Below are 15,039 nucleotides of genomic sequence, written 5' to 3'. Positions count from 1 at the left end.
ATGAAAATTTATGGGCGGGCCTAGCTAAAGAAAATTACTACTAGGATGTTACTTCATGGCCCAATAGTAGGTGTACACTACAGAGATTTGCTCGGCCTGGGCGGGCCAGAGCACGGGTTTGCCCAGCTGAAGCTCCGCCACCGGTCGTCACCCCTATCGTTGCCGAGACCTCTTAGTTGTGCCAACTTCTTCAGGAGCTCCGTCACCCCATCGCAAAGTATTTATTGTGAGAATATGTGATTGGTTTGACAACCGTGTACATGACACGTGGGTAAGAGTTGATAAATTTGGCATCACAAATGTGAACTCTAAGCATTTACTAACTCTGGTGTCCGATGAAGCATTCATTCTGGCTTTGCAAGCAACTCAAGTGTATTATGTCCAAGATCCCGTTGACAAATCTCATCCACAACTCGAGTGTGAGGACGTCTCATGACACGTTGGTACATCTCATCCACAACATAATTGCCTTGGCAAACTAGCAATTTAGCACACACTATGCCACAGGCACCATCTAAGATTGCACTCTCCGATCTAACTTGTTAACATGCATGACATCCAATTTAGACTTGGGTAGCCCTTGCATTGTCTAAAAAGAAAAAAACTTAAAACTTACAACTGGCTAAAAATTGCACAATCATGCAATTATAACTAATTAAAAATTTGTTGTACTCTAACTCTCACACGAGGAGGTCCTTTGCCCTTCCATTCCATGGAGTGGTACCCAAGTACTGACGATCAACAGTAGCGAACCACACCATGCATCAAGTTCCGAAATAAGCTTTTTTCAACTGAGACTGGCTGGCTGATGGTCGGATTGATTTGATTTACCCTAACTGTTAGCGCTGTGGGCGAGGTGGGGCGGCCTACACCTCGATAAATGTCCGATACGGGCTCTGCACGGCCTGGCCCGCGAGCGCAGACCGGAGCTTGATGTCCTTGAGGGCAGGGTCCTCTAGGAGCAGCACCTTGTCCTTGTCCCTGACCCCAACCATGTGGAGGTGATCGCTGTCCTCCCTCTCCTTGCCCCTGAACAATAGCCTCTGCTCCCTTGGCTCCAGCCCCGTCACCATGGACACTGCCACCTTCAGCTCACCTGCACAAATTAATTTTCATAACACATGTCAGCCCTTGATCCAATGAAGCGTACTTAGTTTATATTCAGTGGTTGCTTTGTACTAGCAAACAAGGTGGAGGAAATTTCCACTCAGGTTCCTACTCTGAACCATCGTGTGCACATTATTTAGTGATAGAAAAACACGATGAGCTTATGCTTTGTACTAAAAAACTCTGGACCATCGTGTGCATGCTGGCACGGCAGGAAGCCTGCCACATTGCAGGTCGTTGTTCAGACATGTCCGTGCATTTTCTTGAAAAACCATTACAAGGACAATTCCATGATTTAGTAAGGAGAGGGTGGAGCTGTGAGGAAGGAGAGGGTGGCACAACACTGATCCTTGTCATCAGTTGTTTTATTACTGAAGCATCACCATGCTAATGGACATGCATATCTCCACATCACCATGCGAAGGTTCAGGAGCTCACACGGTTCAACTACTCAACTCGGAGGAACGGTAGGAGTAGTAAATCGGCGCATCTGGCTGTGCGAACAGGGACGCGCCTAGTTATCAAAATAAACGGTTTTTTTTTTCTTCGATAAAGGGTGGTTTTATTGACTCGAAATATAGCATCAATGGATACAATTATAATGAGCTACACCCGGCCTCTGCATAATTAGGATGCACACAGCCAACACAAACCCACACACACAAAGAAACACGCTAGCGAAGAGCTAAGTCATACAAGACCGAAGCTATGCCTAGCGAAGAAAATGAAAAATCCTGAAGCGATAGAAAGAAAGATTGACAATGTATAGCGACAACCATCAAACCAACTATCTCATGACAACGCAAGGACTACGAGAGAGCTTCTTCAAAAGCGGCGCCTTCAGGAAGGGAACAGCACACAAGTGACGTCGTCGCCGAATCCAACACGTGAAGGTTAGATCATGGGTTTTCACCCTGAAGATCAATTCTGAGCAGACTCCGAGCAATGCTTTCAACAAGGTAACAACGTCAAAAACGCTGCCATTGCCAGGTTTGACCAAAAAGAGGCCAACCTTGGGGTTTCACCCCGGAGCTCAAGACCGGGCACTTGAGATGCGCCACCCAATTGAATTCATCCTGCGATATCTCCTTCACTTGCCACGATCACAGCCGTAGCAATCGCGCACGAACATCTGAACATGCCCACATACTGTCCCGCTACAAGAGCTGCTCACCACAACACGGCGAACTCATTGACAAGGGAAGAAGGCCACCGGCACCGCCAAAATCCCAATGGGACACTCCAGAGGCCCTGCACCATCTTTCGAGTGGCAGACACTGGCTTATCTATATTAGACGACACCACCATGTACCACCACAATCTCTGCCGTCCTCGCCCGCGATAGCAGATGAACTGAGGTCACCAGCCGATATCATCTGCGATCGCCAACCAGCCGAGGTCATGACCACGGGATGGCACCAGCCATCCAGCTTCTTCATTGACCAACAACGGGTCAGATTGTGCCTCCTTGCCGGCTGCCCGGGATATGAGTCAACCGCAGATCACGGCCACGCTCCTACACCCAATAGGCATCTGGAGGAGCAGTGCCGGACGTGGAAGCTAGCTCTCGAAGACGGGAGGCACCGCGACAGCGGCTCCCTTTCCTCCACCACATGGAGTGCCTGCCGCATGATGTTAGGAAGAGGGGGAGGCACGCTAGCGCTTGGCCGCCGACCATCCGCAAGTCAGCGCCTGAGGGACCGGTCATGGGGATCTCGAAGATGCAATGCATCACGGCAGTTCCCTTTCCTCCTCCACATGGAGCGCGTGCCACACGCCGCTAAGGAGAGGGGGAGGCATGCTTGTGCGAGGTCGCCATGCATCCGCGAATCGCTGCTGCGCGGCTGCAACGACTACCATCATTGCCTCAAGTCGCCGGCTAAAACAAAGCTTTCCATCGTCCAAATCGCCTCAGGAACGGAGCCCCGCCGCCACCGCCGCGGGCTGTGCGGGCCAGCTGCGTGGAGCTGGCCGGCGGCGGCGAGGTGACGGCACACGGAGAAGGTGACGGAAAGAGCGGATCGGCTCGCCCCCCGTCGCCCACGCGGACGACGCGGGGGCAGTTTTTTCAGATTTAAAATAAACGTTTAGACCTGTCCAGTTATTCTTGTAAAGATGCTCCTTAACTCGTTTCACTGTTCGGTAAGACTATACAAGATGGAACTAGCCAGCTAGAACTAGGTACAGTGAAACAACTGAACTACTAGCATTGTTGAACTTGTCTGAAAAATCAATGTTTATATCGTGCCTAACACAAGTGAATTATGTAAGAAGTTGTGCCAGAGTGCATGCATGGCACACCCACGATCACTCAAGCTTTTATATCGTTCCTAAAGAGCTTGGGATATTCATTCAACTTTGGAAACCAAATGAACCACTTTCCAAGAGCACACACATTCTACCAATCACACACTGCTCACATTCATATATTCTCTACAAAATCAAACCAGCTTTTGTTAATTAGCTTTGCAAAGACGAAAGTACTCACCAAAAGTGCAGGTAGCTCCAATGGAGACGTCGTGCCAGGAGTAGCCGGTGGCCACCCTGACGGTGATAACCTCGACGTCCCCCCTCCCGTCCCTCCTCTGCACCAGCATGCCCCCCGGCCGCACCTCCCACTCGATCTCCCCGCTGCCGCCGGCACCCCGAATGCCACCGGCGTCGCTGCCGTTGTCGCTGCTACTGCTGCAGCTGCTACTAGACCTGCTGATCTTGGAGGAGCTCCTCCTAAAGAGCCTCTTGGGGTTGGGGCACCTCAGCTTCATCATCGTCGCTCGGATGACTCTTCTGCTGTTCCTTGCAGTTGGTGTTGAGGCAGTTGAGCTGGTGGTGTCTGTAGGAACAGGGCTTTGCTGTGTATATATAGAAGGCGAGCTAGCTATAGGGAGGCAGATTAAGGGGGTGGCATGCAAAGCAACAGGACAAGCTTTGGAAGCGTGCGGCTGTTTGTCAAAGGCGTCAACGAAGGGGACACTGCGACAGGCCAACTTGGCACAGTCCAAAGCGGCATGCCAGGCTCTCAAAAGGAGAAACAACGTGTGAAAGCGTTTCTCGACAGAGAGAACAAATGGAACACAAATCTTATATTTAGTCTGATCAAGAGCTCACAGGAAGCCACTACGCTGACATGCGGGCCGGCGTCAACAGAATATCGCCACGACATATGGTCATTGACGTGTGGGCCCCAACAAAATTTGTTTAGGACAATCTATTCCTCGGGTAGCTGAAAAACATTCACATCAATCAATCGTCTAAACTTCTTCTTCCACCTTCAGCCAACGTTAATATTTACCTCTCCGCGCCCCTTCGACTTCGGCCTGACCGCCTGCTCCCAACCCTCCACGGCCGGTGGCGCTTCCCTGACCGTGTCGCCACCCCTCCATCGTTCCATCCTCAGGCCTTTGCCCGTCCATTGTAGTACTGCCACCATCCCGGGCATCCCTCTGATTACCATCCCTCCTCACACCCCACCTCATGTTCTGCTTCGGGGCCGACCCCCCCCCCCCCCCCAACAAGCACCCGGACTGTCAACCTCAAACTCCCCTCATCTGGGACGTTGTTGTCGTGTTGTCCATGATTTCGGGTCACTCCCGTCTGTGGCCTCGTTCGCGTCCCTGCACTCTCTGCGGCGCCGTCATCTTTGGCCATGATCGTGAGGCACAGAGATGCCGTCTCCGGCCATGGTGCTTCGCGAATTTCGACTGGCATCTTCTGAAATTTTCAAGCTTATGAAAAATAGCAAAATCCATTTTTTCTAGAGTCCACGCGGGAGAGGATTTTTGGCACGCAGGTGCGGTGGCACCGAGCCCATCACACAAGTTTTTTCTTGTGACTTTCGAACTTAAAACATTCAAATCTTTTCAACCAAACGTTTCACTTAAATTTCGTTTTCAGATTTGTGTTGCTTGTGATGCATGAGGGCTTTTAAATAAGATTTATTTTGAATAGGGTTAATTATCCTTTTGCCCTCAGTGGTGTCCATGTGCTCAGTTTTGCCCTCAGATGCGAATTGTGCTCAGTTTTGCCCCTAGTCCATGCACATCAACTATGACGAGGCCAAATGGCCATATTTGAGTCCATTCCGTCCGCCGGCGTTAGTGGTTGTGGGTCCGGAGCTTACATGTGGGACCGCGTGGACGTGGGTCCGGAGCTGACATGTAGGCCCGTGCAATTAAATCCCCAAATCATTCTAGCTCACTCTGCCCATCCGCCGGCCGGCTGTCCTGCGCCGCCGCCGCCACCTGCGCCGCGGCCAGCACCTGCCCCGCCACCAGCTACACGGCCTGCTCCGCCGCTACCGTCCTGCGCCTACGCTCCACGGCTACCTGCGACGCCCGCCTCCTTCCGTGCGCCCGGCCGGAGCGCTCAAAGGTGGGGGGCTGCCGGAGCTATTTGAACTAGGAGGAAGAACCCTAGGGAGAAATGGCGAGCAGCGGCGACCCCGGAGTATTTGGCGAGGCAGGCATCTGGCCGGAGATCCGCCGCGTCCACGACTGGGTTCCCGAGGGGTAAGTCTCGCCTCTTGTTTAGATTGAGCTTAGTTGTGCATTTGCACACTCGATTCGAGTAGGTTTGTCCAATTAGTGTGCTGATTGCGTCTCTGTTTTTCGCCGGTTAGGATGGAGTTGCGGTTTGCTTTCATGGTGCACATTAGAAGGGACCGGTACATGTTCGATGCGAAGGATAAGAAGAAATACCAAGGAGGTTTTGATTATCGGTTGCCAATGGCTAGTAATTGGAGTTTCAGACAATTTGGGGAGGTAATTTGTAGCCAATATCCTTGGGGTTTGCTTGATGAAGTGGTATACAAATACTATGATGGGGAAAAGAATTGGGTGACAGTTACTAATGATGAAGAGCTAGCTACCATGTTTGTTAGGCATAAAGAGAAAGATAATTTTCATGTGAGGCTGCAAGTTGATGTGCTTGAGTAGGCATTTGGACCTAGGATGACGGGTGCAACATCTCGGGGAGAACCAAGTCGTCGTAATGGCATCTCTAGCCAGAACAGTTCAGTTGGTGCACGGCGACGTGGTGGCTCGACAAGTGTGGGCAACAGCAGTGGGGTCCCCCTTGAAGTGGAGCCTGATGGCTACAATTCTGGGGTTGATGAAGAGAAGCTATATTCTGATGTTAGTCGGAATTTACGACAGGCACCTCGGACTGAAAACCAAGATGAGGCTCACAATGCAGTCCGTGTGGATGATGACGCGGTGGGTGAGGACGAATACCTTGCAGCTGTTGAATGGGACCCTTTGAACCCTCATATGGAAGAAGGTACAGTTTTTTGCATCCATGAATAAGTGTAGAAATGCACTTGTGACATACTGCATCAAGGTAGAACGTACTTTCAAAGTTGACAAGAGCGATCAAGTACGTTACAGAGTGCACTGTCCGACTGAGGGTTGTCCATGAAGACTGCTCGCATCTAAAATGCGTAATAGCACTAATGTTCAGGTCAAAGTGAACCCTTTTAAGCACACATGCCAGGAATCGACCCTTAGGAAGGATACAATCAGTAGAGCCAAGTCAAGATGGGTGGCAGAAGAAGTAAAGAAGTGGGTGAAAGAAAACCAGCAAGTGGGTCCAAAGGAATTGCAGAAGAATATCAAAGATAAGTTCAAGATAGATTTACCATACATGAGGTTGTTCAATGGTAAACAACATGCTATGGATTCTATTTATGGTAACTGGCAGGAAAGTTTTCAATTGTTGTATTCATTCAAAGGTGAAGTGGAGAGGACAAGCCCAGGTAGTATTGTAGATATTGATCACCACACCGTGGAGTACACATTCAGGGGAGTGACAAAGACCAAGGAATGCTTTAGGAGGGTTTTTGTCTGTTTTGAGGCTTGTCGCCGGGGTTTTTTGGCAGGCTGCAGGCCTTATTTGGCTATTGATGCCACTTTTCTCACAGGGAGGTTTAAAGGACAGTTAGTAGCAGCTTGTGCAGTTGATGCACACAGTTTTGTATTTCCAGTTGCCTACGGTGTGCTGGAGACAGAGTCTGAGGAGAGCTGGACTTGGTTTTTGCATAATCTGCGCCGGGCTATTGCACATCCCAATGGGTTGGTCATTCATACAGATGCCTGCAAAGGTTTAGAAGTGGCCATGGACAATGTGCTCCCTGGAGTAGAGCATAGGGAATGCATGCGTCACCTTGCTGCAAATTTCATGAAGAAATTCAAAGGAAAGGTGTATACCGACAATTTATGGCCAGCATCTTTGACTTGCAGTGTGAAGAAGCACAACTACCACTTGAGGCAGTTATACATGAATCCCAAAGTAAAAGAATACTTGGAAACACACCACTCCAAGTTATGGGCCAGAAGCCAATTCAGTTAAATGAGCAAAGTTGACTATGTGCACAATAATCTAGCAGAGTCTTTCAACTCAACGATCCGGAAACTAAAGGGTCATTATGTGGTGGATTTGCTTGACAGGATAAGGATAGAATACATGCAGAAATTTTATTATCGTGCAGGAATAGCCGAGGCAAAATTCATGGGCCACATTATCATACCTGCCGTGATGAATGAACTGAAGCAGAAGACAACAGGCTTGGAAATGAACATGACTCTTTGCTCGGGTACCACAGCAGAGATATCATATTTGGATAAAGAGAAGAGGTAATGAAGATATCTAGTGGATTTAGAAGCTAGAACTTGCAGTTGTAGGCAATGGCAGATAACTGGGTTGCCATGCATTCATGCCTTGTTTTTCATCACTTCTCTCCCAGGTCCAGCAGGGAACATACAGCAGTATGTGCATGATTACTACTCTGTTGCAAGGTTCAAAGCCACATATGCTTATGCCTTGCCTGCTATGGAGGGAAAACAACAATGGGACATGGTGGACCCTGGATTCAAGCTTTGCGCTCCAGTTCTGAAGAGAGCAGCAGGTAGACCAAGGAAGAGTCGAATCAGACCTCGCAGTGAAGGAGCTGGACTTGGAGCGAGGAAGCGTAAGTGCACAAGGTGTGGTGGGTCTGGTCATTTCGGTAAGTATGTGATAACACAGTAGATCCAGCGTTCGAAGAGAGTTTTGATGAAGGCTTCGATGAAAATGTTGGTCAGCAACCGGTTGCCTCAACAGATGATGAAAATGATGGTCAACAGCCGGTTGCATCAGATGAGGATTTTGACGAGGTTCCAAATGATGATGGTCAACAGGCGCATGATTTTGACGATGATCCAAAATATCCTCCAAATAATGATTGAAGTGAGGCTCCAAATGATGATCCAAGTGAGGCTCCAAATAGTGATCATGGTGATCCAAGTGAGGCTCCAAATGGTGATCATGGTGATCCAAGGGAGGCTCCAAATGATGATCCAAGTGAGGCTCCAAATGGTGACCAACCTTCTGTTGTTGTGAGTTCTGCTAGGTATGTAAATCTTGCAAGGGTCAAATACTACTGTACATTTATCACTTGACATGATCTCATTACCGTTTATGTTTTGCACAGCTCTATGATAGGTTTGAAGAAGACGCGCAAGGTACCGACAACCAAGAGGAGAAGAGAAGAAACAATGAGCACAAGGTGCACGAAGAGCAAAGTGATGGCAAGAAGCTCAAGGAACAGACAGAAGCCCCACCGCTATATATGAATAATTATGAAACATTATGAATAAGGGATGATGTTGTATTATGAAACATTTATCACTTGACATGTTGTATTTCTGTTGGATGATGTTGGATCTATGTGGGAAGTATGTTTGACATGATGTTTAAATATCTGTTGGATGATGTTTGAATGAGCACATGGTTTTTCCTTTTTTGATTTTTTTTAATTTTGTTTTGCTCATTTAAATTCTGGTCAAACCTAACTTTGACCAAGAGTTAAACAAGTCTAAAACATCAAAATAAAAAACTAAGCCTGGATCCTTCTTAGTCAATCCAAAATGAAGCTGTGGTGAGGTTTTTGAAATTTTCATGAAAAATGTGCTAAAAAGAGGGGTCCAAAGGTAGGGTAAACGGCCTCATTTCTAAACAAGGTTTTTTTCGACCTTGTCTAAATCAGCCAAATAACTTTCTTACACATATATTCTATATATACAGACTATGTGCGCAGGTTTTTCCATTTTTTTGATTTTTTTTATTTTTTTGCTCATTTGAATTCTGATCAAACTTAACTTTGACCAAGATTTAAACAAGTGTAAAACATCAAAATGAAAAACTAAGCCTGGATCCTTCTTAGTCACTCCAAAATGAAGGTGTGATGAGTTTTTTGAAATTTTCATGTTCATTTCCCCAAAACACTTCTCTTCACTTCATACAAGAGAGTTTGAGATACTCGAGATATCACACAATACACATGAACTTATCGTTTAAATGTATGTAAACCTTGTTTATCAACTTAAATCGTTAGTATATGACATAAGAAGACTATGTGCGCAGGTTTTTTATTTTTCTGATTTTTATTTAATTTATTATGCTCATTTGAAATCTGGTCAAACATAGCTTTGACTGCTCCAAACCCCTCCCAAACCCGCTAACCCTAGCGCTAAACAAGGACCGTTCATCTAACCCTAGCGGCGATCAAGGGTCGTCGATCTAACCCTTCTAGAAGGAATCTGCGGGGAGGAAGGGGGCGATCCGCGAGATGCAATCTGATTGGCTGGGAGATTATTTTTTTTAACAAATACCGGGCGCGCTGGATGGACCGTTGGGCCGTCTCGTTGTCTGGGCCTGAGACCGCAGTAAATAGCCCGTCTGAGCCTTTCCAGGCCTTGCATGCATGGGAGGCGGCGACGTGGGTTTGCATGCGCGGGAGGCGGCGACGTGCATGCATGCGAGCGAGGCGCGCTAGGCGAGCTAGGCTAGCGAGGCGAGCTAGGTGGTTCAGGGCAGAGATTCACATGCACCGCCCGGTCAAAGAGCTATGCAGTGATTCAGATGCACGCACGCGCCCCATGCATCGTTTTCATGCAAAAAATTAAGAGTGCAAAACGTAACGGATACACACACGCGTTCAGATTCACACACGCACCGTTCGCATCCTTTCTCTCTTCCTCTCCCACCCACATGCCTATAAATGGGGTGCCTCTCTTCCTCTCCCACCCACAAGCCAGATCCGATCCTCTCCAACTTCAAACACCCAAGCGACCGAGCCCTCCCCAAGCGACACCAAGTGAAGATGCAGTTCAACGGGCCGACCTTCAACCGTCCGCCTGTCGTGCCGGAGCTGCGCTACCCACGGGGCGTGCTCGTGGAGAGGGAGCTCCGTGTGTGGGCTATTTCAAGGTGGAGGGGTTCCGTCGAACTCACCCGCGCCTTCCTCAGAGCCGGCTATTCCCACCTCCCACGGGGCTCGCCGAGGATGTTCACCCTCAACGAGGTTCGTGACCGCGGCGGCATCCTCCTACTGCTCACGGTCACCTTCACCAACCCGTTTGACGCGCGTGAGCTCCTCGGCCAAGTCTTCTAGTGCGGCTGCGAGGCCATCTTCTTCACCGTCTACAACATCTACACCAACTACGAGCGCATCTTCCCCGCTCGAGGCCAGATGCACTCCCTTCCCTACGACGAGGAGGAGGAGGTGTGAAGATGAAGACGGTGTTGAAGGGGCGCGCGCGGCCAAGGTGGAAGAAGGAGGTCAAGATGAAGATGTTCAAGCCCGGAGTCAAGCTCGTCATGTTTCGTTTTTTATTTTGTTGCTTTTCTATGTCGTGTCGTGTCGTGTCGTGTCATGTTTCGTCATGTGTCCGTGAACTGTCCGTGAACTTATTATTGTAATGGTACGGTGTGTTGCATCTTATCTAAGTTATTAGGGTTTATTATGTGTGTTAAAAAATGTCCGTGTCCAAACATATCATTTCTTCCCTAAACCAAGTCATGAAGTTCGAGAACTTGTGGTTTTCATTAATGAAAATCGGAGGGGGTGAGAAGCCCTCTGTTTCATTCAAAAAAAAGTCATGAACTAACATGCAAATTTATTCCCTTTAAATCCTAAACCAAGTGCCACTCTAACCCTAAACCAAGTGCCACTCTAACCAAAATCATGTGGCAGTGCAAACATATGTTTTCAACCTTCCAACCCTCCAAAATTTCAGTGCAAAACAAAGGAAAACCACTCTCACGCGTGTGCAAACATTCACGGTCTCACTATTTTTTTAAAAAAAAATCACAGTCTCACTATGTATACCTTCCTTCCCTACCCATGTCAAAGTCTTGCCATCTGTCCTAGCGGTTACCAGCGCAGCCCTAAACACCACAAACCCACGTGGTTCTGGTTTTGAGTCCCCAGTCGCACCAATTTTTTGTGCATTTTCCACCCTTCATTTTTAGACAAATTATTTTTTTCTCAATGTAATGCCCTTAAAAAATGTTCATTTATTTTGGCACCAGGTGTAAACCTCTACCAGAGCTGAGGCACATTTTCCATGACATTTTGGTCTTTGATTTAAATCACGGTGTATTTGAATTGGATTAATTAACAGCTCCAAAAAATTTCTAACCTTAATTGTTTGGCTCCGGAATAATTCAATTAGCTTCCATAAAAAGTTTCAGCATTATGATTTACTGCCTAAATTAAATCAGAACAGAAAACAGAAAAATAAGCAAGAGAACCCCCGAATGGGCCTAACACTACTGGAATCAGCTAATTTGCCATCTGCCAGCTCTTTGCCGTCTGCTAGCAGATGGCAAAGAAGGTCTTTGCCATCAGCTAAATAAAAGCGGACGGCAAACAACAAGCAGACGGCAAAACAAGCCTTTGCCATCAGTCACTTCTTTGCCGTCAGCTGGCGGACGGCAAAGAATCTTTGCCGTCAGCTGGCGGACGGCAAAGAGAGAGGTGGCCCCCCACTAACGAGCCGTTTACGGAAAAAAAAAACGCCCCCTCTTTGCCGTATGCTAGCAGACGGCAAAGAGACAAAACGGCGGACGGCAAAGAACAGCCGTACTACCGCTTGCGGGTACAAAGAAAACGTTGCCCCCACCTCCTCTCTCTGTCTCCCCTCTCTCCGCCCGGCCCCCACCTCCTCTCTCTCCCGCTCGTCTCTACCTCTCCCTCGCGCGAGCACCTACGGCGGCCGATTTTGGCAAGCTCCGACGGGATTCGACGGCGCCCAGCACACCCACGTGACCCCCTCGCCCCGATCCTCCATCCCCTCCGACCAGATCTGACTCGCGCGTCCTCCTGCGACCACGCGTGACCCTCCCCTGCGGCTAGGGTTTCGTTCACCACATCGCCGGCGTGGCTCCGGTGTTGCTCCGGTGACTCAGGTGAGTCTCTTCACTCCTCCTCGTCACATCCATCCCTCTCTTTCTCACCGCGTCACGTCGCGTCTCCTCTCCCTCACAGATCCATCACGCCGGGAAGCAATGGACGGGAAGGACGCCATGGACGGGAAGGACGCCGTGGAGGACGCAGCTCCACCACTGCCCCAACGCCATCCAGGTCCGCCCCTTCTCCTCTCCCCCCTCTTGGATTTCTTCTTTTCCTGCCTTGCACCCGTCCACTCAAGATCTAAACCAAACAAAAAAAATTATCAATCTTGTTTTTGCTGCATATGCAATAATGGTTGAGGAGGACTCAGTTGTTCACTTCTATAATTGTGCCATAAATCGGTTTACTCTGCTTGAGGGCTGCCGTGGTTAGCTCGATTTGATAGGGTCCTTACTACATATGCTGCAGGGATTTAACTTGACTTGTTAATAATGAGTGTCAATCAATCAAACACAAGGAAACTATAAATGCTTACTATTTCGTATAGTGATCGTTGTGTTGTGTATAGGTAAAACTTGTGCTGTCCTTGTCTACTTCGGAGGCATCATCATGTGTTGTCAATTTAGTTTCTGCCATGGTTTTGGTTTGGTCCTGCTTATGCCAAATCGATCATTCATTGCTTCTGAACATTCTACCTTTAACCTTTGCTTCTGTAAAACCGGCCTTTCTTCTATTGAATGGAGTGTTTGCTTGCTGTGCGGGAAAAGTAGCTCATTCATCGCTGATTTGGCATGTGCAACCAAAGTGGACGGACCACATTTAGGTCCGGTCGCCGTGAGGATCCTCCGGCGGTGCTGGATGTGCCGTGGCGCGGTGGTGCCCCTGGGTGGCGCCTCCGTGCTGCGGTGCCCCTAGTTGGCGCCTTCGTGCCCGTGCTCTCACTGGTGCCGCCGTTGTGGTGCTCTCTGGCAAGCTCCGGCTTGTTGTGGTGGTGTTGGTTGTGATGCTGGTCACACCATAGTGATGGTGTGGCTGCATCCTACTTCGGCTACAACTCCTTTTGGTGAGCTTCTCCTTGCTCCCCTCCTGATCTCTCTAATGCATAGCTCTAGCTCTTGATCTTGTTGGATGTGAGGCTCTATTAGCTGTGGTTAGCTGCTGTAGATGAGCATCAACTTGTATTGGAGCTCTCTGTGATGGATTCTTGCTGTGTCAGGGTTTTGATCAGTGACCATCTATGTGTATTTGTGAAGTATATATACTCCTGTACTGCTCTGTTCTGTTTAGTTGATCCTGGAGTTGTTACTTTGGTCAGTTACTTTACTCATGAACGAATACTCACTTGTTCTTAGTTATTTTACTTCTAATACTGATATGAACAGATACCACTTGGTTTGGCTATTCCTATTTGTCTCTTTCTAATAGCCTATGAACAGATGCTATACTTGGTTTTGGCTGTTACTTTCCTAGTTTTCTACTGATAAGACAGATACTACATCTGATTTGGGCAGTGATGCTGGTCTGAGCCACCCTCTCTTAGGCTTAATTTACATGTGACTATCCCTGTGCTGTGATGAACTAGCCCTGGCACTTCCAGGCTGTCTGAGCACATAATCCCTCGAGTATACCTTGAGGTCTTCTGTAGTTCTCCTTAATAGTTATCTCTTCTAAGATTATCTTGATCTCAAGTACTGGCTCCTACAGCATTGCATTTCACCAAGTGAAATGCTACATTTCTACTCCTAACCCATTCTCTCTTTCTTAGTGTTTTTGTTATGCAGGTTGGAAGAAAAGAAGAAGATCCGGAGAAGATCTTAGTAATAAGATAGTTTTTTTAGGAAAATAGATATTTAGTTTTAGATCATTCCTTGTAATATTTGTTGGATATGTGTTCATGGATATGTGTTGGATATATATGTGTTCATGAGTATTGGTAATATGTGTTGGATATGCTATATTGGTCATATATATATATATCTGTGTTTGATTTTCTGTGAAAATGAATTGATATAAGAAGAAACAGAATTAATGCCTATTTGGTCTTTTTGCCATCTGCCATGGCAGATGGCAAAGAGCCTGCAGCCTTTGCCGTCTGCCAGCAGATGGCAAAGAGCTGTGCCCTTTGCCGTCTGCCAGCAGATGGTAAAGAGCCATGCCCTTTGCCGTTTGCCACTGACGGCAAAGGCCTCTTTGCCATCCGCTGCAAAAAACAGACGGCAAAGAAGGCCTTTGCCGATCCTATCTTTGCCGGAGCCCTTTGCCGTCCGCCAACCTTGCCTTTGCCGTCCGTTATGGCAGACGGCAAAGTACTAGACCTGTAGTGTAATTGGATACAGTTGGCCCATTAGTCTAGCCTGCACTTGGCTCTACGCTCTGAATTTGGCCCAAGAGCAACCTTTTTTTGGACAGAAAGGCAGAGCAGAGAGCTGCATTTCATTGATCAAAAGTTTCTGAATTCCTCATTTCTTCTCTCTTTTTTCAACATATTTAAATGTTGGTCACTTCTTCTCTTTTTGTTTCAACATTTAAACAACTTTAACCAACATTTAAACTAGGTGAATTTCTCATACAATTTCAAGATTACAAATTCCTTCATAATTCATGCCTTTCCATACATTTTCAACATTACAACCAGTGCGATTACCATACCTACAAATGTCCAAAAGTATTTGCAAATGGGTATTGGTAGTGCTTGATCTTCAAGCTTCCTAACTTTCTTCTTCAACATCCTAAGCTCAACAGCTAGCTCTCTGTCAGTGTGT

The 15,039-nt window shown here is 47.7% G+C and overlaps 1 protein-coding gene across 1 annotated transcript; it reads right to left on the bottom strand.

The window, feature by feature from the left end:
- Positions 1–371: 371 nt before the first annotated feature.
- Positions 372–3,973, bottom strand: LOC109758020 (BAG family molecular chaperone regulator 4-like). The gene is made up of 2 exons (XM_020316864.3): positions 3,596–3,973; positions 372–1,096 (listed from the first exon to the last, which is right to left on the bottom strand). The coding sequence occupies exons 1-2, from the start codon at positions 3,873–3,875 to the stop codon at positions 867–869; spliced, it is 510 nt and encodes a 169-aa protein (XP_020172453.1). The 5' UTR covers positions 3,876–3,973; the 3' UTR covers positions 372–866.
- Between the last annotated feature and the right edge of the window lie 11,066 nt (positions 3,974–15,039).

The sequence above is a fragment of the Aegilops tauschii genome, chromosome 2 (genome assembly GCF_002575655.3).
Source record: "Aegilops tauschii subsp. strangulata cultivar AL8/78 chromosome 2, Aet v6.0, whole genome shotgun sequence".
NCBI classification, from domain to species: domain Eukaryota; kingdom Viridiplantae; phylum Streptophyta; class Magnoliopsida; order Poales; family Poaceae; genus Aegilops; species Aegilops tauschii.
The sequence above is the reverse complement of the archived record's forward strand: the minus strand, read 5'-3'. Positions and strand labels throughout refer to the sequence as shown.